Source organism: Phyllobates terribilis, unplaced genomic scaffold (assembly GCF_046119375.1).
Source record: "Phyllobates terribilis strain yellow unplaced genomic scaffold, ASM4611937v1 Scaffold_13__5_contigs__length_258822181, whole genome shotgun sequence".
Classification (NCBI taxonomy): domain Eukaryota; kingdom Metazoa; phylum Chordata; class Amphibia; order Anura; family Dendrobatidae; genus Phyllobates; species Phyllobates terribilis.
This window is the reverse complement of record NW_027362773.1, coordinates 168,286,076-168,313,546: the sequence shown is the minus strand read 5'-3', so window position 1 is coordinate 168,313,546 and position 27,471 is coordinate 168,286,076. Positions and strand designations below refer to the sequence as shown.

Here is a 27,471-nt window from a genome sequence, read left to right as displayed (position 1 = left end):
TTACAGAGACCAAAGGGCATTACCAGGTATTCATAGTGGCCGTCCCGGGTGTTGAATGCCGTCTTCCATTCATCCCCCTGACGAATACGAACCAGGTTGTACGCCCCACGAAGGTCCAGTTTGGTGAAGATCCTAGCCCCCCTCAGACGATCAAATAATTCTGGAATGAGCGGAAGGGGGTACTTATTCTTCACCGTGATCAGGTTTAGGCCTCTATAGTCTATACAGGGACGGAGAGAGCCGTCCTTCTTTTTGACGAAAAAGAAGCCTGCTCCCGCCGGGGAGGTAGATTTCCGGATGAATCCTCTGGCCAGATTCTCCTCAATATATTCGGACATTGACCGGGTCTCAGCAGCGGATAAAGGATAGATACGCCCACGGGGAGGAGTAGTACCGGGTAGCAGATCGATGGGACAGTCGTATGGTCTATGTGGTGGTAATGTCTCTGCCTCCTTTTTATTAAAGACATCTGCATAAGACCAATAAGGAATCGGAAGTCCAGGTAGATTAGCTGGGGTAGGAGAGGGACGGACGGGATGGACGGGAACCAGGCAGGTTTTATGACAGTCTTGTCCCCAGCGAAGGACCTCTCCGGTTTGCCAGTCTAGCACGGGTGCATGTCTCTGGAGCCAGGGCAGACCTAGCAAGAGGGCGTGAGAGAGTCCAGGCAGAACATGAAAGGAGATACTTTCAGAATGCAGCATTCCCACCTGCAGGGTAATGGATTCGGTGATGAGTTGAATGGGGCGAGGTAAGAGGCCCCCATCCACGGCAGCGACAGACAAGGGTACAGCCAGAGGTTTGGTGGGGATGCGGTATTTCTCAACCAGGGACTGTGAAATAAGGTTCCCGGCTGCTCCAGAGTCAAGTTGGGCTAGTTCGAAATAACGGTTCTCCCCGTAGATGATCGAAACTGACAACAGCAGGGATGGAGAGGATTTATTCTTGTCTAGGTGGACCTCTCTGAGCGAACCTAGACACAGGCGTTTCCCGACCTCTCCGGGCAGGCACGGATCCGGTGCTCCTTACTGCCACAGTAGAAGCAGCTCCCCTCGGCACGGCGTGAGTCCTGACGGGTTTTGACCATCTTGGTCTGGTCGACCTGCATAGGCTCAGGAGAGTGTACCTGGGGAGAGATGGAGGGAATGACGGGTTTCTGGAAAGTAGGAGCTAAACGTGGAATCCTTCTCTCACGGGTGACCTCTTTGGCACGCTCCTGAAACCGTAGGTCAATTCGGGTGGCAAGAGTTATTAAGTCATCGAGAGTGGTAGGAATGTCCCGACCGGCAAGTTCATCTTTAATACGGCCGGACAGACCCTCCCAGAAGACGGAAACCAGAGCGTCGTTATCCCAGGCCAGCTCCGAGGCAAGGGTACGGAACCGTATGGCATATTGGCCCACGGTGAGACTCCCCTGACGGAGGCGTAGCAACGATGATGCAGATGAGGTCTTCCGTCCGGGTTCGTCGAAGACTTTCCGGAAAGCCGTGAGAAAAGCAGGCAAGTTGGACACCAGGGGGTCTCCTCTCTCCCATAGAGGATTCAGCCAGGCCAGGGCCTCCCCGGTGAGATGGGACATGATGAAGGCAATTTTGGCCCGGTCGGAGTTAAACTGGTAGGACAAAAGTTCAAAATGCAGGGTGCACTGATTCAAGAAGCCCCGAGCCTGGACGGGGTCGCCTCCGAAGCGAGGAGGTGCAGAAAGCCGGGGTCCGGGGTAGGATACCATAGTATTAGTGAGCAGCGGAGCCGCCGGATTGCAAGATATGGCACTGGCGGAGGTTGTTGGTGGATCAGACAGAGTGTTCAGGCGAGTATTAACATTCCGCAGGTGACCCAGGATGGCCTCCTGTTGGGACCTCTGACGGGACAGTTCAAGACCGAGGTCCGAGAGCGAGGGAGCTTGGGTGCCACCGGGTTCCATGGCCCGAGCAAACTGTAACGGGTCCGGGAGGCGGACTGTAACGGGTCCGGGAGGCGGAACCTCTGAGCTACTATACAAGGGGGCGGCCCTTGTAAGGGAGCGGGTGGCAGTCTCTGGGTGAACGGACAGGGAGTTACGGCAAGTGATCAGGGCAGTCTCTGGGTAAGGGGTAGGTACGACCTGTGATGGCAGAGCCTCCGGGTAGGCTAGCAGGCAGGTGGTAGATGTGTGCTCCCAGGTGAGCAAGCGAGAGTCTCTGGAATAGCAGGTGGTCACGGCACGTGACGGCGGAACCTCCGGGCTGGCAGGCAGGTAGGTAACGGAGAAGCGCTCCCAGGTGAGCGGGCAAGAGTCTCTGGAATAGCTGATGGTCACCGCACGTGACAACGGGACCTCCGGGCTGGCAAGCAGGCAGGTAACGGAGATGCGCTCCCAGGTGAGCGGGCAAGAGTCTGGAGTAGCTGGTGGTCACAGCACGTGACAACGGAGCCTCCGGGCTGGCAAGCAGGCAGATAACGGAGAAGCGCTCCCAGGTGAGCGGGCAGGCTGGTCCTTTAGACAGACTGACAGGAGTAGTAAGGCAGACCGTCGGACCTCAGACTGGCAGACAGGTAACAAGTATTCAGGCAGGAATCAGGCAGGTAACTGGCAGGTACTGGCAGGTAACTAGCAGGAAACTGGCAGGAAACTGGCAGGTAACTGGCAACGGGACCTGAGGGCTGAAGCACAGGTGAGACACAGGTGCAAACAACATTGCTCGGGCACCTCCATTTTGGAGGAGGTGCCTTATATATGATGAAGTCCTCCGGCCATTGGCCGGGGACTCTTTAGGGCGGCGCGCGCGGCCCCTTTAAGAGGAGGGGAGCGCGCGCGCGCGCGCCCTAAGCACAGGGGCCGGGAAGGAGCGCGCGCTGAGAGCAGAGCAGGAGGAGGACGCCGGGACGGAGCGCGCGCTGACAGCAGAGCGGGGGGAGGAAGCCGGGCACGGAGCAGAGCGGTGAGAGGAGCAGCGTCCCTGCCTAGCAGAGGGCAGGGACGCCGGCACTACAGTTGATACCAGTGTAATACGGTCCTCACGTGTTCAACATGCTCCAGGAAGGTTTTTCTGTGTACCACATTGTCATCCAAGTACGGCTGGCAGATATCATCCCTCAGTCCTGCCGTGTGACGATGGACTGCAGGGGAGTCTTCTGGCTGGCACGGTCCTTCCTTCTTAGGTTGCACGGGCCACAGTCTCTGCACCACCTCTCGATGGTTCCCCTCATGCCTACCCAGTGGAACCGCCCGCGCAGCAGGAACTCCAGCTTCTTCCATCCGAAGTGTCCAGCCCCGTCGTGGTATGCCTCCATCACCACGGCTGCGTCTCTTCGTGGCACCACTACTTGCCAGATTAGTTCATGCGTCCGGGAGTTAACCATTCGGCGGCACAACTTCCCCTTATAAAGGAACAGTCGACTCTTCTCAGCCCACAGTTGCTTGGCTTCCTCCGGAGCGTCTGGGTCAAGGCGAGCCTCTGGCCGAGTCAGCATCTCCTTCACCAGTCGGACGGCAGGGTCACTGTCTTGCGTTTCCGCCCAGTTGTAGTGAGGCAAGGGATTAAACGTAGCAGCTTGCTTACTCCTTACCCGGTGGGAATACTGGATAGTCCCATGACGGTGGAACGCGGGGAGTTCGACTTCTTCCAGGCCCTCTGGATCTTCTCCTACGTCCGGTAGGTTTGGCATCCTGGACAGGGCGTCCGCGTTGGTATTGGAGCGTCCTGCCCGGTATTTGATTGTGAACTCGTAGTTGGACAGACGGGCCATCCATCTCTGCTCTAGGGCACCGAGTCTTGCTGTGTCCAGGTGTGTCAACGGGTTGTTATCCGTGTACACGGTGAACCGGGAGGAAGCGAGGTAGTGCTTAAAGCGTTCGGTGACTGCCCACACCACTGCCAGGAACTCTAGCTTAAATGAGCTGTAATTCTCAGGGTTTCTCTCGGTGGGTCGCAGTTTTCAGCTGGCGTAAGCGATTACTCGTTCTTTCCCCTGCTGGATCTGGGACAGTACGGCTCCTAGCCCGATGTTACTGGCGTCGGTGTAGAGGATAAAGGGCTGGCTGTAATCCGGGTACGCCAGGATTTCATCCCCCGTGAGAGCCATCTTCAGCTGGCGGAAGGACTCTTCTTCCGGCTTCTCCCATCTGAAGGGTGGCTTCTGGTTCTTGGCCTTCCTGGACTGGCCTATCAGGAGGTCCTGCATAGGAGCTGCCTTCTTGGTGAAACCGGGTATGAACCTTCGGTAGTAGCCTACCAACCCGAGGAACTGCCGCACTTCCTTTACACTGGAGGGACTTGGCCATTCCTTAATTGCGGTGATCTTATCAGGGTCGGGAGCCACTCCATCAGCGCTCACCACGTGTCCCAGGTACTGCACCTTTGGTTTCAGGAGGTGACACTTGGAGGGTTTCACCTTTAGGCCGTAGCTTGCCAGAGCTTCGAACACTTCCGCCAGGTGTTTCAGGTGGTCCTCTTACGTCTTGGAATATACGATGACATCGTCCAGGTACAGCAGGACCATCTCGAAGTTTCTGTGGCCCAGACAGCACTCCATTAATCGTTGGAAGGTTCCTGGTGCGTTGCAGAGTCCGAACGGCATGCAGGTAAACTCGCTAAGTCCCATCGGGGTGGTGAATGCGGTCTTCTCCCGGTCCGCCTCTGCTACAGGAACCTGCCAGTACCCACTAGTGAGATCCAAGGTAGAGAAGAAGTTAGCAGATCTTAAAGCAGCCAAAGACTCCTCTATCCTTGGTAAGGGGTACGCATCCTTGTGTGTGATACGGTTGATTTTCCGGTAATCTACACACATCCTCATGGTGTTGTCTTTCTTTTTGACTAAGACTAGTGGAGCTGCCCAGGGGCTACAGCTATCCCTGATCACCCCAGCCTCCTTCATGTCCCTAAGCATCCCCTTGGCGTGTTGGTAGTGTGCAGGGGGTACGGGTCGATACCTCTCTTTTATGGGAAGAAAGTCTCCCGTGGGGATGTGGTGTTCTACCCCTTTGACTCGCCCGAAGTCTAACGGGTGTTTACTAAACACTGTCTCGTACTCTTGAACCACCCGATAGACTCCCTGTTTCTGGTGTGAGGGAGTGGAGTCAGTACCCAAATGTAGTTGCTGACACCAGTCCTCCATTGTTTCCTTAGAGCCGTTACCTTCCTCCGGGGAAGATGGAGGCAAGGGTTCTACGGACTGTATGGAATTTTGATTGATGGTATACAATTTGGCTAGCGTGGCATACCGGGGCAGGTACACTTCCCTCTTCCCGATATTTATTATGCGAACGGGCACCCTCCCATGGCGTACATTGACCACCCCCCGTGCTGTCAAAATGGTGGGCCTACTGTCTGAGTAAACTGGTTCTACCATTGCCTGGTAATCTCTACCTCTCAGACCAATAGCTGCCCGGCACCAAATCATCATTTCACTTTTTGGGGGCATGGCAATAGGGAAAGGGTCACACATTCTTACGCTACCAATCTCACCACCGGAGAGTTCTATCTGTTGCCGTTGCATCAGTGCCCGGATCTCTTTCTGGAGCACTCGCTGCTGGCCGGAGCTGGCGTTCTTGGCAACCTGTTGTAAAAGGAAAATCACCTCTGCAAGACAATTTTCAATCACATTAGTTCCTAGAGTTATCTTTGGGTGACTCTCGTGTTTGTCAATGTCTACAATGATCAGTCCCTGTGCTGCCAGTTCGACTCTACCGATTTTAATGGTCACCTCTTTAAATCCAATCTGTGGCACGGGCTGACCATTGCTGGCGATGATACTCAAGTCGTCGTCAGGGTAGCGGGTGATATCCGAGTCATTCCAGTACTGCTTGAAGAGCACGTACGGGATGGTGGTGACCTGTGACCCGGTGTCCAATAGGGCACTCATAGGGATGCCATCCAGTACCACAGGCAAGACTGGACGTCCTCCCACATATTTGTCGCGCCAGTTCGATGGGCCTGGTGATCTTTTTCCTGGGGGTTGGCCCTCTACCCCAGGTTGTGCCAGTTTAAAGGACAGTACCTTGCCATATGTCCGGGTTGATTGCAGCGGCGGCAGATGGGTCGTCCGTCCTCGTTGTATCGGTCGCTAGGTCTTCCTCTGGCCGGTGGGGTCCTCCATGGTCGACGCCACGGGATGTCCTCCGGTCCGGATGCCAGCTGGATCTTCCCTGGAGTGGAAACTGTTGCGCTGGCGTCCCTGCCCTCTGCTAGGCAGGGACGCTGCTCCCCTCACCGCTCTGCTCCGTGCCCGGCGTCCTCTCCCCGCTCTGCTGTCAGCGCGCGCTCCTTCCCGGCGTCCTCCTCCCGCTCTGCTCTCAGCGCGCGCTCCTTCCCGGCCCCTGTGCTTAGGGCGCGCGCGCGCGCGCTCCCCTCCTCTTAAAGGGGCCGCGCGCGCCGTCCTAAGGAGTCCCCGGCCAATGGCCGGAGGACTTCATCATATTTAAGGCACCTCCTCCAAAATGGAGGTGCCCGAGCAATGTTGTTTGCACCTGTGTCTCACCTGTGCTTCAGCCCTCAGGTCCCGTTGCCAGTTACCTGCCAGTTTCCTGCCAGTTTCCTGCTAGTTACCTGCCAGTTACCTGCCTGATTCCTGCCTGAATACTTGTTACCTGTCTGCCAGTCTGAGGTCCGACGGTCTGCCTTACTACTCCTGTCAGTCTGTCTAAAGGACCAGCCTGCCCGCTCACCTGGGAGCGCATATCAGCTACCTGCCTGCTTGCCTGAGGTCCTGTTGTCACGTGCGGTGACCACCAGCTATTCCAGAGACTCTTGCCCGCTCACCTGGGAGCGCTTCTCCGTTACCTACCTGCCTGCCAGCCCGGAGGTTCCGCCGTCACGTGCCGTGACCACCTGCTATTCCAGAGACTCTCGCTTACTCACCTGGGAGCACACATCTACCATCTGCCTGCTAGCCTACCCGGAGGCTCTGCCATCACAGGTCGTACCTACCCCTTACCCAGAGACTGCCCTGATCACTTGCCGTAACTCCCTGTCCGTTCACCCAGAGACTGCCACCCGCTCCCTTACAAGGGCCGCCCCCTTGTATAGTAGCTCAGAGGTTCCGCCTCCCGGACCCGTTACAGTTTGCTCGGGCCATGGAACCCGGTGGCACCCAAGCTCCCTCGCTCACGGACCTGTGTCATGAACTGTCCCGTCAAAGGTCCCAACAGGAGTCCATCCTGGGTCACCTGCGGAATGTCAATACTCGCCTGGACACTCTGACTGCACCACCTGCAGCCACTGCCAGTACCATGACTCGCAACCCGGCAGCTCCGCTACCCACTAATACCATGGTAACCTATCCCGGTCCCCGGCTGTCTGCACCTCCTCGCTTCGGAGGCGACTCCGTCCAGGCTCGGGGCTTCATAAATCAGTGCACCCTGCACTTTGAACTTTTGTCCCATCAGTTTAATTCCGACCGGGCCAAAATTGCCTTTATCATGTCCCATCTCACCGGGGAGGCCCTGGCCTGGCTAAATCCTCTATGGGAGAGAGGAGACCCCCTGGTGTCCAACTTGCCTGCTTTTCTCTCGGCTTTCCGGAAAGTCTTCGACGAACCCGGACGGAAGACCTCATCCGCATCCTCTTTGCTACGCCTCCGTCAGGAGGGTCTCACCGTGGGCCAATATGCCATACGGTTCCGCACCCTTGCCTCGGAGCTGGCCTGGGATAACGACGCTCTGGTATCCGTCTTCTGGGAGGGTCTGTCCGGTCGTATTAAAGATGAACTTGCTGGTCGGGACATTCCTACCTCTCTCGATGATCTAATAACCCTTGCCACCCGGATTGACCTACGGTTCCAGGAGCGTGCCAAAGAGGTCACCCGTGAGAGAAGGATTCCACGTTTAGCTCCTACTTTCCAGAAACCCGTCATTCCCTCCATCTCTCCCCAGGTACACTCTCCTGAGCCTATGCAGGTCGACCAGACCAAGATGGTCAAAACCCGTCAGGACTCACGCCGTGCCGAGGGGAGCTGCTTCTACTGTGGCAGTAAGGAGCACCGGATCCGTGCCTGCCCGGAGAGGTCGGGAAACGCCTGTGTCTAGGTTCGCTCAGAGAGGTCCACCTAGACAAGAATAAATCCTCTCCATCCCTGCTGTTGTCAGTTTCGATCATCTACGGGGAGAACCGTTATTTCGAACTAGCCCAACTTGACTCTGGAGCAGCCGGGAACCTTATTTCACAGTCCCTGGTTGAGAAATACCGCATCCCCACCAAACCTCTGGCTGTACCCTTGTCTGTCGCTGCCGTGGATGGGGGCCTCTTACCTCGCCCCATTCAACTCATCACTGAATCCATTACCCTGCAGGTGGGAATGCTGCATTCTGAAAGTATCTCCTTTCATGTTCTGCCTGGACTCTCTCACGCCCTCTTGCTAGGTCTGCCCTGGCTCCAGAGACATGCACCCGTGCTAGACTGGCAAACCGGAGAGGTCCTTCGCTGGGGACAAGACTGTCATAAAACCTGCCTGGTTCCCGTCCATCCCGTCCGTCCCTCTCCTACCCCAGCTAATCTACCTGGACTTCCGATTCCTTATTGGTCTTATGCAGATGTCTTTAATAAAAAGGAGGCAGAGACATTACCACCACATAGACCATACGACTGTCCCATCGATCTGCTACCCGGTACTACTCCTCCCCGTGGGCGTATCTATCCTTTATCCGCTGCTGAGACCCGGTCAATGTCCGAATATATTGAGGAGAATCTGGCCAGAGGATTCATCCGGAAATCTACCTCCCCGGCGGGAGCAGGCTTCTTTTTCGTCAAAAAGAAGGACGGCTCTCTCCGTCCCTGTATAGACTATAGAGGCCTAAACCTGATCACGGTGAAGAATAAGTACCCCCTTCCGCTCATTCCAGAATTATTTGATCGCCTGAGGGGGGCTAGGATCTTCACCAAACTGGACCTTCGTGGGGCGTACAACCTGGTTCGTATTCGTCAGGGGGATGAATGGAAGACGGCATTCAACACCCGGGACGGCCACTATGAATACCTGGTAATGCCCTTTGGTCTCTGTAACGCTCCTGCCGTCTTTCAAGAGTTGGTCAATGACATCTTCCGGGACCTTCTCTACTCCTGCGTAGTGGTGTACCTGGACGACATCTTGGTCTTCTCTCCGGATCTCCAGACTCACAGGAGGGACGTTCGTCAGGTCCTGCTCAGGCTAAGGCAGAACCATCTCTACGCTAAATTTGAGAAGTGCCTCTTTGAGCAGACCTCGCTTCCGTTTCTGGGCTACATTATCTCTCAGACCGGCCTACAAATGGATCCTGAGAAACTGTCTGCCATCGAGAAATGGCCCCGACCGGAGGGGTTGAAGGCCATTCAGCGATTCCTGGGCTTCGCCAACTACTACCGCCTCTTCATACCACACTTCTCTTCTCGGACGGCCCCAATTTCTGCGCTCACCCGTAAAGGTACTAATCCCAAAGAGTGGCCACCCGAAGCAGAGGAGGCCTTTCTTTCCCTTAAACAGGCCTTCTCTTCCGCCCCGGTGCTGCATCGCCCAGATGGCAACAAGCAGTTCTTCCTGGAAGTTGACGCCTCCTCCTCTGGAGCCGGAGCGGTACTTACTCAAAAATCATCTTCCGGGAGGATGGTAACTTGTGGCTTCTTCTCTAAACTCTTCTCCTCCTCTGAGCGCAACTATTCCATAGGAGACCGAGAGTTATTGGCCATCAAACTGGCATTGGAGGAGTGGCGTTACCTGCTCGAGGGGGCTCTTCACCCGGTAATAATTTACACTGACCACAAGAACTTGGCTTACCTCCAGCATGCCCAGAGACTTAACCCGCGCCAAGCCCGGTGGTCCTTGTTTTTTGCTCGTTTTGATTTTGTCCTTCATTTTCGCCCGGCTGACAAAAACGTCAAGGCGGACGCCTTGTCTCGGTCCTTTCTGGTGTCTGATCTCGAGGAGGATCCGAAACATATCATTGATCCCGCCAGAGTAATGCAGGTGGCTCCCGTGAGTCTAAATCGTCTTCCTCCTGGTAAGACGTTCGTACCAGTACCTGATCGGGAGAAGATCCTACACTGGGGTCATTCGTCTAAACTAGCTGGCCACGCCGGTCAGAAAAAGACCCTCCAGCTTATTACCCGGCACTACTGGTGGCCTAACCTGCACAAGGATGTAATAGACTTTGTTTCTGCCTGTGTGTCCTGCGCCCGCAACAAAGTTCCGAGACACCTGCCGGCCGGCCGCCTCCTACCTCTGCCAGTACCTGCTGCCCCCTGGCAGCATATAGCGATGGACTTCATTACTGATCTACCCGTCTCTGCCGGTTGTACGGTCATTTGGGTGGTCGCTGACCGCTTCTCCAAGATGGCTCACTTCATTCCCCTGCCAGGCCTCCCGTCTGCACCCGAGCTGGCTAAAGACTTTATCAGCCACATCTTCCGTCTTCATGGCCTGCCCCGTCACATCGTGTCGGATCGTGGGGTACAGTTCACTTCCCGTTTCTGGAGAGCCACTTGTAAATTGCTGGACGTCACCCTGGACTTCTCCTCCGCTTACCACCCACAGTCTAATGGTCAAGTGGAGCGGATCAATCAGAACCTGACCAGTTACCTTCGGCACTTCGTTAATGCCCACCATTCTGACTGGGTGGATCTCCTGCCATGGGCCGAATTCTCGTACAACAATCACGAGAGCGAGTCTTCCTCCAAATCCCCGTTTTTTGTAGTCTACGGTCAGCATCCTCGGATCCCGTTTCCCGTCTCCACCTCGGCGGACAATCCGGCTGCGGAATCTCTTGTTAACAAATTTTCCTCCATATGGGAGAGTACCCGGTCCGCACTCCTTCTGTCATCTGAGCGTATGAAAAGACACGCTGACAAAAAACGTCTGGACCCTCCTCAATTCCGCCCTGGGGATAAAGTCTGGCTCTCGTCCAAATATGTCCGGCTCAAGATCCCTTCCTATAAGTTAGGGCCTCGGTTCATCGGCCCACTGGAGGTCATCAGTCAGATCAACCCGGTGGCCTATAAATTGAAACTCCCGGCCAACTTACGGATCCCCAACTCCTTCCATGTGTCTCTCCTCAAACCTGTGGTGCTTAACTCTTTTTCCAAGTCTACAGGTACGCCTCCTGCTCCGGTTTCTGCTGAGGACGAGTTTGAGGTAGAGAACATTCTTGCCACCAAAAGGGTAAGAGGAAAGACCTTTTTTCTGGTAGATTGGAAGGGGTTTGGTCCTGAGGAGAGAACGTGGGAGCCCCGGGAGAACATCCATGCCCCTCTCATCCTAGCTAAATTTCTGTCTGGCCTAAAAAAGGGGGGGCCTAAAGGGGGGGGTACTGTTGCGCTGGCGTCCCTGCCCTCTGCTAGGCAGGGACGCTGCTCCCCTCACCGCTCTGCTCCGTGCCCGGCGTCCTCTCCCCGCTCTGCTGTCAGCGCGCGCTCCTTCCCGGCGTCCTCCTCCCGCTCTGCTCTCAGCGCGCGCTCCTTCCCGGCCCCTGTGCTTAGGGCGCGCGCGCGCGCGCTCCCCTCCTCTTAAAGGGGCCGCGCGCGCCGTCCTAAGGAGTCCCCGGCCAATGGTCGGAGGACTTCATCATATTTAAGGCACCTCCTCCAAAATGGAGGTGCCCGAGCAATGTTGTTTGCACCTGTGTCTCACCTGTGCTTCAGCCCTCAGGTCCCGTTGCCAGTTACCTGCCAGTTTCCTGCCAGTTTCCTGCTAGTTACCTGCCAGTTACCTGCCTGATTCCTGCCTGAATACTTGTTACCTGTCTGCCAGTCTGAGGTCCGACGGTCTGCCTTACTACTCCTGTCAGTCTGTCTAAAGGACCAGCCTGCCCGCTCACCTGGGAGCGCATATCAGCTACCTGCCTGCTTGCCTGAGGTCCTGTTGTCACGTGCGGTGACCACCAGCTATTCCAGAGACTCTTGCCCGCTCACCTGGGAGCGCTTCTCCGTTACCTACCTGCCTGCCAGCCCGGAGGTTCCGCCGTCACGTGCCGTGACCACCTGCTATTCCAGAGACTCTCGCTTACTCACCTGGGAGCACACATCTACCATCTGCCTGCTAGCCTACCCGGAGGCTCTGCCATCACAGGTCGTACCTACCCCTTACCCAGAGACTGCCCTGATCACTTGCCGTAACTCCCTGTCCGTTCACCCAGAGACTGCCACCCGCTCCCTTACAAGGGCCGCCCCCTTGTATAGTAGCTCAGAGGTTCCGCCTCCCGGACCCGTTACAGAAACCTGTAAAGACTGCACAGTTCGGGTTAGCGCAGCAACGCTTTTAGCTAGCTCTTGGACCTGATGGTGCAGGTCTGGAGCCGGGTCATTGTTCAAAGCCTGAGCACCAGCTCCCACAGGCCCTGCCGACAAGGACGCCGCCTCCTGGTGGTAAGTGGTAGTGGGGCGTCTGGGGGTCACAACGCCACCTGGTGCCGGTTCTCGAAGCACCCGGATGGCTCTGTCCTTGAACTGTGCAAATCCCAGATGAGGGTCCTGTAAGGCCATTGCCCCGCAACTGGGTTCGGTGGGCACTGCAATATAAACCCTCTATAAATTGTTCAGTCAACAGCCTGTCCTCGTCTCCCACGCCGTCAGGGTCGGTCTGCTTAATGGCTCTCAGGGCCTCTTGTAGGTTCAGGGCATATTCCCTTATACTCTCATGTGCCCGCTGTTTGCACCCGTAGAATCTAAGCTTGATCTCGGCTGAGGTGCGGGTATCAAAGGTGTCCCTCAGCCGGGTTAGTATCCCTGCGACAGTCCTCCCCCCAGGTGGCCAGGACTTTACCTCCCTTTGGGCTGCCCCGGTTAATTGGGCCACCAGGATGCTCACTTTTTGCTCCTCTGTGAGGGGGTACACCTGGAAGAGGCTATCCAGCTTTTCTCTAAAGTCATGCAGGGTATGTAACTCCCCTGAGTACTGGGGTAGCCAGGCTGCCCCCGGGATATAGGGCATGGTGAAAGGCATGACCGCAACAGCGGTGGCGCTGGCGGGGGTTGAAGCGGTGAAGCTCTCCTTCCGTATCCGACATCCTTCTCCCCCCTAGTGGACCGTGGCCTACCTTGCGGTGATCCTCTTCCGTAGGCCGCGGCTCCGCAGTGGATCGTCAGGGTTGAGGACCTTCCGTCGCGCTCCTGTGACGTCGGCGTCTGCTGGGCTCCTTCCAGGACCTTACGCAACGTCCGGACGTGAGGCGGGGCTTCAGTTCTCACGCGCTTTCGGAGTCCACGCCCCTCTTCTTCCCGCGCGGCGTCCTCAAGATGGCGTCCAACGGCGGGAAAACTCCACGGAAGGCGGGAAGAAGGCTGAAAATGGCGCCGGATGGCGGGAATCTTCACCGATGGCGGGAAGAAGGCTGAAGATGGCGCCGGATGGCGGGAATCTTCACCACTGGTAAGTTTGAACAGTCTTTTTCAGGCACGCAGTACCCGGTGGTTGCGGGCACGAAATCCTGCCGACTACGCCAAAAGTTGACGCGCCCCTGGGCCTGTGTCGCGCTGCGTTGCGCACGCGGGAGCTTACCCGGAGCCGGATCTCTTGAGGGTTGTAGTCTCGTGGCGGTGATCCGGTCCGTGCCCAGGGAGTCAGACTAAGTGGCGCTGTATTAGCGGTAGATGTTGGACGACTACGCCACCCGTTGAGTACAGCTAAGGAGCTGCTGCTGCAGGGCAGACCGCTGAGGCCGGTGGTAGGATTGTGCAGCGTGATAGTATAACCCCCAACGGGAGGGGTATGGCCACAGGGCAGCCGACGTGGATGATGGGGGTAGCAGGAACCACTCGGAGACGGTACGGTGTAGTTCAGGGTCTTTACTGGTGACAACGATAGACCCTCCCGGAGTACTGGCTAGCGATTGGGGCCTGGTCAGTCCTTGAGCAGATGGGATCTCCCCTGGCCAGGCGGAGTTGTAGGCCTCCCAAACTAACGATACTCTTCCGGCTACCTTGCTAGAGGCGGGTATAAGTAGCCCACGTCCCTGAGTGTACCGTGTGGTGCTCACCCGTATGGCCGGTGACTCGGGGCCTTCTAGTAGCTTCCGCTCCACGACGGCGGTGCTGGTCCCACGCGTGTGACCGTGCCTTCGGGTTTCTGGGCCAGAGGACCTGCAATCCCCTGCCGGTCGGTTTCTGCTGCTGGATAGGAGTTAGTCCCCACAGCCTCGGACTCCGGTGATAACTTCTCAGTCAGGGCGAGCTCTGCAGCTGCCAGCCCCTGACTCCTTGTAGCACTGCTCCCACAGAGCTCCTGATGTTTCTTCCTATGCTGCTTCTCTTCTCTGTCTCTACTTCTTCTCTTCTCTCTAACCCTGCCTCAGCCCTAGGTTTATATAGGGGAAGTTCTTCCCCTACCAGGACTGGGCAGGAGGTGTGGCATGCACAGGATCCCTGACCAAGAGACCTCCCACCTGCTCTCAGACATAACATTGCCGTTACTGTGGAAACCAGACCCCTGGGGTGCCACAGAGATGTTCCAGAAAATTTATGAGGACCTCCGCAGAACCCAAGAGGAGGTTGTTTGGTTGCAGTTTGACAAAGCGATGTCTGAGCATGAGCTCTGCGAGATGAAAGATCATTTCTCCCTGGTACAGTTAGAGCTGATGCAGGAGAAGCAAATGCTGGATGAGGGTCTACTCCAGAGGGATAGGGAGCTATCTGCCTTAAAAGGGGCGCTGTTGGATGAAGTTTATGGACGTGATCAAGCCTAGAACGACAGCGCGAACAGTTCAACCGGGAGCTGTGTGAATCCAAGAAGGAGCATGGTGAACTAATGAGGGAACTGCAGAAATTCCAGGACCAAGTAAAGCCTCTAATGCAGGAGAAGGAGCGGCTGGAGGACTCTCTGTACAAGCGAGACTGGGAGCTATCCACCCTGAAAAAGGCAGAAATGAGGCATGAAAAGTTCAATAGGGAACTGCAACAAGCTAAGAGAGACTATGAGGATCTCCTCAAGGTTAAGGAAAAACTAGAGGATGATAAGGCGGATGCAGAGCACAGGCGCCAAGTTATTGAGACCACTCTGCAGGACACCCGTGATGTAAATTATGAGCTCCGCAGAAAGACCCTAGGTCTGGAAGCTCCGGTGAAGGAGCTGCAGACGTTCTGTGATAATCTCCAGAGGACAGAGATGTGCCTTAAGGAAATAATCAGCAAGATGGAAGCTGAGCGGAAAAAGATGAAGGAGTCTATCGGAGAAGCCACAAACCAGGGCCAGGAGTTGGCCACTGGAGATGGGAGGTATGAAGCAAATACCTCCTTGAATAATGTGAGCTCGGACGATTCGGTGGATGCAAGAGCCGAGATCAAGGAGCTCAAGGAGTCGCTACCAGCCCATTGGAAGCAAGAGAAGCTTGAGAGACTGCCTGTCGAGAGCCGAGTGGGCGCATTGGAGACAGAGAGGTCTGAGAAAACTCTACTGTTAAAGGAGCAGTTGAGGCAGGAAGAGCTTCAGAGATGGGCTGCTGAGAGGCGAGTATTTGAGCTAGAGGAAGAAGTTTTCAAGCTCAAAGGTCGCCTGGCAAAGCACCACTCAGTGAACGAGGCCTCCTTGGAGAAGGAAAAGGGCAAACAAGTTGCACTTACTCCCTTATACCATGAGAAGGTGGACCTGAGGAGAGTTAAGAGAGTGTTAACAGAAGATAAGTATGAAATGGAAGTGGTCAAAATGAAAATTCTTGAATTTGTAGCTGTGAGTCAGCTCAGGGGAAGCATACAGGGTGAAGAAGTTGAAAGTCAGTTGCCCCTGAAACCTGAGCCGGTTGATCGTCTGGAAACCACTGGTGAGACAGAAACCTCTTGGTACAAGTGCCTCATAGATGTACCCGAGGATTTGAGAGAAGAATGTGACTCGCCCCCTGGGCCGTGGGGTACTCAGGGCCGGGCCTCTGGATGCGAATGGGGAGTAGTAGTGGCGACCCGGTCCCGTGCTGAGGGTGTCAGGCTTAAAGGGGAACCGTCTTTTGATATATGTATGGGAAGTTCCGACTACGCCACCCGTGGATTGCGGTCAGGGATAACCGCCGCTGCAGTGCAGACCGCTGGGGCAGATGTAAGTGTGCAGCACTGAGTAGTATAACTCCCCACGGGAGGAGTGTAGGCCCAGGGCGGTGTAAGTGGATGATGGAGGGGATGATTCCGATCGCAATAGCCAGGAAACGGAGGCCTCTTGAACGGTTCAGGGACTTTATTGGAACAGGTGAGACGACCCAAAAACAGTCCCGGCTAGGAGGGGGCCTGGATGTCTGAGAACAAGTGGGAAGCCCTCCTGGTCAAGGTGAAGGTGTAGGTCTACCGTGCTCTCTGCGCTCTTTCTGGCTATTTCCCTCATCGTGGTGTAGGGCTTGGAATCCTAACAGCCTCGGACACCAAAGTCCGGTAGATCAGTTTCTCTCTCAGCCAGGACAGGCTCACCTCGCCTTCCGTCCCTGGCTCGTGGCTCCTCTACTGCCACACGACCTCCTCAGCTACAGCTGAACTGACTCTCCCTTCTCTGGGACACCTCTCACTTCAGAGACAGGTTGTCCAGTTCTCCCTAACCCTGCCCCCAGTTCCAGCTTTTATAGGGGCAACCTGCTCCCCCTACTGGCCTGGTACAGGAGGTGCTGCATGCTAATGGTCCCTAACCAGGGAACCTCCCCCTTGCTCTCAGACACAGCTTTATTAAACATTTGTGGCATCCAGGCCAGGGTGACACATTCCCCCCTAGTAAAACTTAGTACTCCGGGACTAAGCTTAAAACAAGAGTAATATGCATGACCATTAAAACATTATAAGGCAGGTAGAAGCAAACGACGCACAGGTTGAGTTCTTAAGGTCACAGTGTGGTCTGTGACCGGGTGTCCATTTCACCAACAACAACGGGGAGCTTTAACCAGGTGAGGGGTCTGCCGTAGCCCCAAGTCCTTGACAGTCCTTGTTCATTCCGTTGGTTAAGCTCCAAACATATTTACAGGAAAGTCTCGGTTACTCACAGTTCATAACCTGCTAATCCATGTATTAACTGAAAGAAACTGAGAAAATGCGTAGTTACTGGTCATGCAATTACATTTTAAACAATTCAACATTTTGCCGGCTATTTACATTTGCTATCACACCCTACACTCTCCAGCGAGCTGGTATTTGCCCCTTAGTGCTTCGGGTTGACCTACGTAACCCACTGTCTGGTGGTGGTCTAACCTGGCTTTTCCCACTAACGCTCGGGGTGCAGTCACTGGCTAGATTTACAGGCAGGGCAGGCAGCTGTCTGCGGGTCCTTTGGCTTACCGCAGGCATGGCAGGCTCACTGTCAGCAGAGGGTTGACTCTCCTGGGCTGCTGGTACAGGCTCTTCTGCCTCGGGGGCTGCTTGTTCGTCTTCACCTTCCTGCTCTAGTGTAGGTTGTTGCTGAATTGGTTGCAGGAAATGCAGGACGGGTACCACTATGGCATCGTTTATTCGAGTCCAGGACTGAGGGAACTCCCCAAGAACTGTGCTGATCATCTCTTCCTTGTCCTCTGCGGGTTCAAGGTCACTTTGATCCTCTTCTGCACTCTGTAGTTGCTCAGGGCACCCTTTTAGGTGGTCTCTGGAGACTGTACTAGTGGTTTCTCCTCCATCCTTGGTGATCACGCACACCTTCGGGTTGTCGTGATCAGACTGCAGTACGGTGTAGGGTTCCCTTTCCCACTGGTCGTCCAACTTGTGAAGCCTTCTCTTCCGCTTCAGGACCTGCTCACCAGGTTCTAGGGGACCAGCAGGGGCGTGTTGGTTGAAGAGTCTCTCTTGCCTTTCTCTCACTTGGGCCAGGCTCTTCTCCACACTCTCCTGTACCTTCTTGTACTGCAGTCGCCTTTCCGTATCCCAGTCTGCATCTGGGGAGGTGTCCTCGGGTGTTAGGACTCCCATCTCCAGGTCTATGGGCAGCTTACCTGGTCTGGCTCGCATCAGGTAAGCCGGGGTGCAGTTTGTAGCATTCACCGGGATATGGTTGTATAAGTCTATCAGGTCCGGCAGTTTTTCTGGCCACAGGCTGCGTTCCTCCAGGGGCAACGTCTTCAGGAGATCAATGACTATATTGTTCATATTCTCACACATCCCATTGGTTTGTGGGTGGTAAGGCGTTGTCCGAATCTTCTTACAGCCATAGAGGTTGCAGAACTCTTGGAAGATTTCAGCCTCGAACGCTTGACCCTGGTCTGTCAGGACCTGTTCCGGATACCCGTGTGGGCGGCAGAAGTATTGCTGGAAGGCTCTGGCCGCCGTTTGAGCTGTCAAGTCTTTTACAGGGACCACCACTAGAAATCGGGAATAGTGGTCCACGATTGTCAGGGCATAAACGTATCCTGACCGGCTTGGAGCCAATTTGACGTGGTCCAGAGCTACCAGCTCAAGAGGCTGCTTGGTGACGATGGGCCTCAAGGGTGTCTTCTGGCTGGTGCGGTCCTTCCTCCTTAGATTACAAGGGCCACAGTCTCTGCACCACTTCTCTACAGCCCCTCTCATGCCGATCCAGAAGAACCGTCCTCTTAGCAGGAACTCCAGTTTCTTCCAGCCGAAGTGCCCTGCTCTGTCATGGTAAGCCTCCAGGACCATAGCTGCATCTCGCCTTGGGACCACGACTTGCCAGGTCAGCTCGTGCGTCCGGTAGTTGACGAGTTTTCTGCACAGCTTACCTTCATAGAGGAACAGCCTGCTCTTCTCTTTCCATAGCTGCTTGGCTTCCTCTGGAGCATCCGGATCTAGACGGGCGTCTTCCCGGGTCAGCAGGTCTTTCACCATGCGGATTGCAGGGTCACTATCTTGGGTCTCGGCCCAGCTGTGGTGAGGTAGGGGATTGATCATGATGGTTGTTAAGTCTTCCTCCTTCACGCGGTAGGAGTATTGAGTGGCTCCATACCGGTGAAACGCAGGGAGTTCTACCTCCTCCAGCTCTTCTGGGTCTTCGCCTCCGTCAGGTAAGTGAGGCATTCTTGATAGGGTGTCAGCGTTGGCATTGGTTCTGCCAGCCCGGTACTTGATCGTGAAGTCATAATTCGAGAGTTGCGCCATCCACCGCTGCTCTAGGGCACCTAGTCTTGCATTGTCCAGGTGTGTCAACGGGTTGTTGTCCGTGTACACGGTGAACTTTGCGGAGGCCAGGTAATGCTTAAACCGTTCTGTGACGGCCCACACCACTGCCAAGAAGTCTAGCTTGAAGGAGCTGTAATTCTCTGGGTTTCTCTCGGTGGGCCTCAGCTTCCGGCTGGCATATGCGATCACCCTTTCTCTGCCCTGTTGGTTTTGTGACAGTACGGCTCCCAGCCCCACATTACTGTCGTCTGTGTGGAGGATAAAAGGCTGGCCATAATCGGGGTAGGCCAGGATCTCATCCCCTGTGAGGGCCATCTTCAACTGGCGGAAGGACTCCTCATCCGGCTTGTCCCACTTGAAGGGTGGCTTTTGACTTCGGGACTTGGACTGTCCGATCAGGAGGTCCTGCATTCGAGCTGCCATCTTAGTGACCCCGGGGATGAACCTTCGGTAGTAGCCTACCAACCCAATGAACTGCCTCACTTTTTTGATGTTTGAGGGGCTTGGCCAGCTCTTGATTACTGTGACCTTGTCAGGGTCGGGGGCTACTCCTTCTGCACTCACCACGTGCCCTAGGTACTGGACCTTCGGTTTCAGCAGGTGACACTTTGATGGTTTCCCCTTCAGGCCATAGCCTGCCAGGGCTTTGAACACCTCTGCCAGGTGTTTTAGATGGTCCTCGTAGGTCTTCGAATAGACGATCACGTCGTCCAGGTAAAGTAGGACCGTCTCGAAGTTTCGGTGCCCTAGACAGCATTCTGGAAGGTCCCTGGTGCGTTGCAGAGCCCGAAGGGCATACAGTTGAATTTGCTCAATCCCATCGGGGTGGTGAAGGCGGTCTTCTCCTTGTCAGCCTCTGTCACAGGAACCTGCCAGTACCCGCTAGTAAGGTCCAAAGTAGAGAAGAAGTTAGCTGATTTTAGGGCTGCCAAGGACTCCTCTATCCTAGGTAACGGGTACGCGTCTTTATGGGTGATACGATTGATTTGTCTATAGTCCACGCACATTCCCATGGTACCGTCTTTCTTTTTTACCAGAACCAAGGGGGCTGCCCAGGGGCTACAGCTATCTCTAATGACCCCAGCTTCTTTCATTTCTCTCAGCATGCCCTTTGCGTTCTGATAGTGTGCAGGGGGTACAGGCCTGTGTCTCTCTTTTATTGGTGGGTGGCTACCCATGGGGATGTGGTGTTCTACCCCTTTCACTCTGCCGAAGTCTAGCGCGTGCTTACTAAAGATTCTCTCGTACTCCTGAACCACCCGGTAGAGTCCTTGTTTTTGGTGCAGGGGAGTGGAGTCAGCACCCACATGGAGTTTCTGGCACCAGTCCTCCTTTTGTTTCTGGGAGCCATTACCCTCCGCCTGTGGAGATGGAGGCAAAGGTTCCACGGCCCTGATAGCTTTGTGTTCAACAGCAAACAGTTTGGCAAGTGTAGCGTACCTGGGTAAGTGTACCTCCCTCTCCCCAATGTTGAGAATGCGAACGGGTACCCTCCCATGACGGACATCAACCACCCCCCGGGCTGTCAAAATGGTGGACCTGCTGTCTGAGTACACGGGTTCTACCATGGCTTGGTAGTCTCTACCTCTCAACCCGATTGCAGTCTGACACCAGATCATCATTTCACTTTTGGGAGGCATGGAAATGGGGAATGGGTCACTCATTCTTAAGCTACCGATCTCACCACCAGACAGTTCTACCTGCTGCCGTCTCATGAGGGCTTTTATCTCTTTGTTGAGGACTCTCTGTTGGCTGGAACGAGCATTCACCACCACCTGTTGTAGAATTACAATTACCTCTGAAAGACAATTTTCAATCACGTTAGTACCCACAGTTATTTTAGGGTGACTTTCACGATGGTCAATGTCCACAATAATCACCCCCTGTGCCGACAGTTCAACTTTACCAATCTTAATGGTCATCTCCTTGAACCCCATCTGCGGCACGGGCAAGGCATTACTGGCGATGATACTCAAGTCATTGTCTGGATACCGTGTTATATCAGCATCAGTCCAATACTGCTTAAAAAGTACATAAGGGATAGTAGTTACTTGCGACCCGGTATCCAGCAAGGCGCTCATGGGGATACCGTCCAGCACCACAGGTAAAACCGGGCGCCCCTCGACGTACTTATTACGCCAATTGTAAGGGCCTGGTGATCTTATGCCTGGGGGTTGGCCCTCTGCCCCAGGTTGGACCCGTTTAAATTACAGTACCTGGAAATGTGTCCGGGCTGGCTGCATCGATGGCAAATGGGCTGTCCATCCTCTGCGTAGCGGTCTGTGGGCCTCCCTCGGAACGACAGGGTCCTCCTCTGTCGACGCCACGGGACATCCTCCGGACTTGAAGCCAACTCGATGGGTCTTGACGGGTCCACTTGTAACGCCTGGACGGTCCTGGTCAACGCCGAGACGCTCCTGGTCAGCTCCTGGACTTGGTGGTGCAGATCTTTCGACGGGGCTTGGTTCAGGGCCCGTGCATCGGCCCCCACAGAGTCCATAGAAGAGGGCGCCGCCTCCTGGTGGTAGGTGAGAGCAGGGCGCAGGGGGTTTATAGCGCCACTTGGTGCAGGTTCACGAAGCACCCTTATGGCCCTATCCTTGAATTGGGCAAAGGTTAGACCAGGGTTCTGAAAGAACATGAGGCGCAGCTGGGTTCTGTGGGCGCTAGACAGCAGACCTTCTATGAACTGTTCTGTTAGTAGCTTATCTGTATCCTGCACGCTGCCAGGGTCAGCTTGTTTGATGGCTCTCAATGCTTCCTGCAAATTTAGGGCATAGTCTCTGATGCTGTCCTGTGCCCGCTGTTTACAGCCATAGAACCGCATTTTGATCTCTGCTGAGGTACGGGTGTCAAAGGTACTCCGCAGCCGGGCCAGAATACCCTTCACAGTCCTTTTCTCCTCATCTGACCATGATTTCACTTCCCGCTGGGCTGCACCGGTTAGCTGCCCCGTCAGAATGCTCACTTTCTGTTCTTCTGTCAGGGGATAAACTTTAAATAAACTGTGCAGTCTTTCTTTAAAGTCAGTTAAGGTATGGGATTCCCCTGAGTATTGGGGCAGCCAGGCTGCTCCGGGGATGTAGGGCATGGAGAACGGCATCACCGCTGCTGCAACTACGCAGGTGGTAGAAGGCCCCTCCGCATCCGTCATCTTCCTCCCCCCTAGTTAAGCGTGGCCTACCTTCCGTTGATCCTCTTCCATAGGCCGCGGCTCCACTGGTGCTGCTCCGGGGGAGGACCTTGCGTTGCGTCCTGGTGACGTCAGCGTCGCTCTCACTCCTTCCAGGACCTTGAGCAGCGTCGGTGCGTAGGGCGGGGCTTCAGGTCTCGCGCGGTTTGGACGTCCACGCCCCTCTTCTTCCCGCGCGGCGTCCTGAAGATGGCGTCCGATGGCGGGAACACGGCTGAGGATGGCGGGAAACGGCTGAAGATGGCGGGAAATGGCTCCGGATGGCGGGAAACCTCTTTTTCAGGTAAGTATGAAGTCTTTTCCAGGCACGCAATACACGTTTGTGGCGGGTTGGTCATAATCCTGCCGACTACGCCGGAAAGCTGACTCGCCCCCTGGGCCATGGGGTGCTCAGGGCCGGGCCTCTGGATGCGAATGGGGAGTAGTAGTGGCGACCCTGTCCCGTGCTCAGGGTGTCAGGCTTAAAGGGGAACCGTCTTTTGATATATGTATGGGAAGTTCCGACTACGCCACCCGTGGATTGCGGTCAGGGATAACCGCCGCTGCAGAGCAGACCGCTGGGGCAGGTGTAAGTGTGCAGCACTGAGTAGTATAACTCCCCACGGGAGGAGTGTAGGCCCAGGGCGGTGTAAGTGGATGATGGAGGGGATGATTCCGATCGCAATAGCCAGGAAACGGAGACCTCTTGAACGGTTCAGGGACTTTATTGGAACAGGTGAGACGACCCAAAAACAGTCCCGGCTAGGAGGGGGCCTGGATGTCTGAGAACAAGTGGGAAGCCCTCCTGGTCAGGGTGAAGGTGAAGGCCTACCGTGCTCTCTGCGCTCTTTCTGGCTATTTCCCTCTTCGTGGTGTAACAGCCCACGTTCCTGAGCTCGCCGTGTCTTCTCGCCCGTATGGCTTGCAACTTGGGTCCCTTTCTACTCTTGGCCTGGTGCAGCTTTGCTGGTCCCTTCTGCTGTGGCGGAACCTCCGGGCTTCTTAGGCCAAGGGACATACAATCCCCTGCGGGCTGGTTATTTGTTGTAGGACTTGGAATCCTAACAGCCTCGGACACCAAAGTCCGGTAGATCAGTTTCTATCTCAGACAGGACAGGCTCACCTCGCCTTCCGTCCCTGGCTCGTGGCTCCGCTACTGCCACACGACCTCCTCAGCTACAGCTGAACTGACTCTCCCTTCTCTGGGACACCTCTCACTTCAGAGACAGGTCGTCCAGTTCTCCCTAACCCTGCCCCCAGTTCCAGCTTTTATAGGGGCAGCCTGCTTCCCCTACTGGCCTGGGACAGGAGGTATTGCATGCTAATGGTCCCTAACCATGGAACCTCCCCCTTGCTCTCAGACACAGCTTTATTAAACATTTGTGGCATCCAGGCCAGGGTGACACAAATGCACCAGTGAGTCCGTGCATGAAGCGTTTAAGAAGGCCGTGGGAGCCTGTAAGGTGTACTCGGCCTCAGAAGCTAAACAGCTGGTGGTCCTGTCCACGACCGAACTCACAGTGAAGAGGGTGGTGATCCTAAGTGACATACATTGGCGATGTATTCGCACGAAGCGGTTTCTCCGGTTGAAGACGGAACAAGCTGTTAGACAACTGGAGCTTATGAGAAAAGCTCACAGTCTGCGGGAAGAAGTCATCCGGGTGCCTCAGGCTCTGGTAAGAAAGCTCATTGGGAGAAATGGCCGAACCATGCAAATGATGGTAAAGAAGTCTGGTGTGATGAGAGTAAGCAGTCCACGTGATCGTCAGGACTGGATACCAGATGAAGACGGCATAGTGTCATTCTCCGCTGCAGGAACTGAAGAAAATCTTGCATATATACGCATGCTGATGGAGTACCGAGTGACCGACCTGCGAGAGGTAGAACAGTTGAATCTCGCCAGACTGCGAGTGGAAAGACAGCATCATCTGAGCAGCAGAAGATGGCAGCCGTCTATAAATTGTGAGACCAGACAGAGAAACGGCCCTTCAAATAATAGGACGGCTACAGTAGAAGTTAGGGACCTTTCAAGATGTCCTGAGGATAGTGGGCATGGGTTTAGAGGTAGTGAGACCTCCAGTAACTCAGGTCTGAGAGGCCCATACAAACGACCCAATAGAGTACGAGACCGTACAGAGTCGGACCGGACCTTAGATACCAGGGCATGTGAGTCACACTGCTGTATTGACCGCTGGTAGCGGGGGAGGTCTGACAAGGTTATGACTCGTAAATGTGACTTGACGAAGTTAGTGACAATGACAGATAGCAGGTTCCTAAGGAACGGGCTAATGTTGATGACTAATGTTCCAGGGGCTGGACAACGCAAGTGTCAAGTACATGGTCTCTTTGTGAACCGTGGGTTATAATGTGATTGTGTATATTATGTGTTCAACCCCACTAGTTTGAACAGAGGGGGGATATGTAATGCAGCGGCTTGCTGCATTGCTAAAATGTCCAGGGTATGTGTTCTGGCTGACCATGTACCTCCCCTCAGGTGACTGATCACATGACTGTGACATCATCACAGGTCCTATGTGCACAGACTGATATATAAACCCTGGTAGTTTTAGAAACAGGTGTGAAAGGCATGAGGCCTGATCCCTGTGTGTGGGACACCATTAGCCTGGAGGGGCTGGAACAGAGAGGCCTGGGGAGGCAAGAGGCTAGATCCCTGTGTTTGGAACGCAGTAGCCCTGGAAGGCACGTGGCTTGGAGACCACGGCTGGGAAGCCTTAAAGCCACAGCTGTGGCAGAACAGAGCTGAGAGAAGCAGCTAAGACCCGGCAAAGGTAAAATGGTTCTTTATATGGACATTGATGTTGTACCTTGCTGAAGTCTGTATCTAAAGCCAAGCGGGCATATCTGTCACTGGAAAGGCTCTAGGACATTACATGTGTAACATTCCTGCGAGCCACTGAGATGGACGATGTTATAAGCAGTTTATGACGTGTAATAAACTGCTGGACTTTAGTTTACTGGAAAAACGTGGCTTGTGTGCTTTAATTGACCCGGTGAAGTGAGTGCCCCCCAACATGTATATAGGGGTGGTGGGGGATACAGGTGTATATAGGGGTGGTGGGGGATACAGGTGTATATAGGGGTGGTGGAGGATACAGGTGTATAGAGGGGTGGTGGAGGATACAGGTGTATAGAGGGGTGGTGGAGGATACAGGTGTATAGAGGGGTGGTGGGGGATACAGGTGTATATAGGGGTGGTGGAGGATACAGGTGTATAGAGGGGTGGTGGAGGATACAGGTGTATAGAGGGGTGGTGGAGGATACAGGTGTATAGAGGGGTGGTGGAGGATACAGGTGTACATAGGGGTGGTGGAGGATATAGGTGTATATAGAGGTGGTGGAGAATACAGGTGTATATAGGGATGGTGGGGTATACAGGTGTACATAGGGGTGGTGGGGGATATAGGTGTATATAGAGGTGGTGGAGAATACAGGTGTATATAGGGGTGGTGGAAGATACAGGTGTATAGAGGGGTGGTGTAGGATACAGGTGTATAGAGGGGTGGTGTAGGATACAGGTGTATAGAGGGGTGGTGGGGGATACAGGTGTATAGAGGGGTAGTGGAGGATACAGGTGTATAGAGGGGTGGTGGGGGATACAGGTGTACATAGGGGTGGTGGGGGATACAGGTGTATATAGGGGTGGTGGGGGATACAGGTGTATATAGGGGTGGTGGAAGATACAGGTGTATATAGGGGTGGTGGAGGATACAGGTGTATATAGGGGTGGTGGAGGATACAGGTGTATATAGGGGTGGTGGAGGATACAGGTGTACATAGGGGTGGTGGAGGATACAGGTGTATATAGGGGTGGTGGAGGATACAGGTGTATATAGGGGTGGTGGAGGATACAGGTGTATATAGGGGTGGTGGAGGATACAGGTGTATATAGAGGTGGTGGAGGATAAAGGTGTATATAGGGGTGGTGGAGGATACAGGTGTATATAGGGGTGGTGGAGGATACAGGTGTATATAGGGGTGGTGGGGGATACAGGTGTATATAGGGGTGGTGGGGGATATAGGTGTATATAGGGGTGGTGGAGGATATAGGTGTATATAGGGGTGGTGGAGTATACAGGTGTATATAGGGATGGTGGGGTATACAGGTGTATATAGGGGTGGTGGGGGATATAGGTGTATATAGGGGTGGTGGAGGATATAGGTGTATATAGGGGTGGTGGGGATACAGGTGTATATAGGGGTGGTGGGGATACAGGTGTATATAGGGGTGGTGGTGGATATAGGTGTATATAGGGGTGGTGGGGATATAGGTGTATATAGGGGTGGTGGGGATACAGGTGTATATAGGGGTGGTGGGGATACAGGTGTATATAGGGGTGGTGGAGGATATAGGTGTATATAGGGGTGGTGGAGGATATAGGTGTATATAGGGGTGGTGGAGGATACAGGTGTATATAGGGGTGGTGGAGGATATAGGTGTATATAGGGGTGGTGGAGGATACAGGTGTATATAGGGGTGGTGGAGGATATAGGTGTATATAGGGGTGGTGGAGGATATAGGTGTATATAGGGGTGGTGGAGTTATCAGGTGTATATAGGGGTGGTGGAGTATACAGGTGTATATAGGGGTGGTGGGGGATATAGGTGTATATAGGGGTGGTGGAGGATATAGGTGTATATAGGGGTGGTGGAGGATATAGGTGTATATAGGGGTGGTGGAGGATACAGGTGTATATAGGGGTGGTGGAGGATACAGGTGTATATAGAGGTGGTGGAGGATACAGGTGTATATAGGGGTGGTGGAGTATACAGGTGTATATAGGGATGGTGGGGTATACAGGCTGTCAGGGAAGCTGTCGTGTCTTGTTGCCTGGTAACCGGGAGCAGACGACAGCTGGTTGCTAGGTAACTGAAAGTCTTTAGCTGTGTGGAGCGCCACGTTATCCGAGGTCAGATATAACTATAGCTCCGCCTACATTGTTCGTCCAATCAAATATTTTCCAGGTTTTCTTATTATCGGCCGCCTGAACCAATCAGTACGGGAGGGGCGGTTCTTATTCCCACGGAAACGCTGTGAGTCAGCGTGCGTGGGCGTGTCAGCACCGTGCAGTGGGCGGGGCATCGGTTTGCTGCTGGGAAATCGAAGGACAGCGGAGCCCGGAGGATGAACGAGGTGAGGCCGAGGGCGCCGGGGAGTGAGCCGGGACCGGGCGGTGCTGAGCGTGCGTGACGTATATACACGGCACAGTACAACTCCTCCTGTATACATACACTGCACAGTACCACTCCTCCTGTCCTGTATATATACACTGCACAGTACCACTCCTCCTGTCCTGTATATATACACTGCACAGTACC

The 27,471-nt window shown here is 54.6% G+C and overlaps 2 protein-coding genes across 5 annotated transcripts in view; one reads left to right on the top strand and one right to left on the bottom strand.

Moving 5' to 3' along the window:
* PIK3C2A (phosphatidylinositol-4-phosphate 3-kinase catalytic subunit type 2 alpha) overlaps positions 1 to 27,471 on the bottom strand; it is a 252,274-nt gene that overhangs the window by 217,124 nt on the left and 7,679 nt on the right. The gene's annotated exons all lie outside the window — the stretch shown is intronic.
* Positions 27,131 to 27,471, top strand: part of NUCB2 (nucleobindin 2) — a 68,524-nt gene continuing 68,183 nt past the window's right edge. The window contains 1 exon segment of the mRNA XM_073659043.1: positions 27,131 to 27,286. Within this exon segment, the coding sequence (XP_073515144.1) occupies positions 27,278 to 27,286 (9 nt within the window). The 5' untranslated portion in view covers positions 27,131 to 27,277.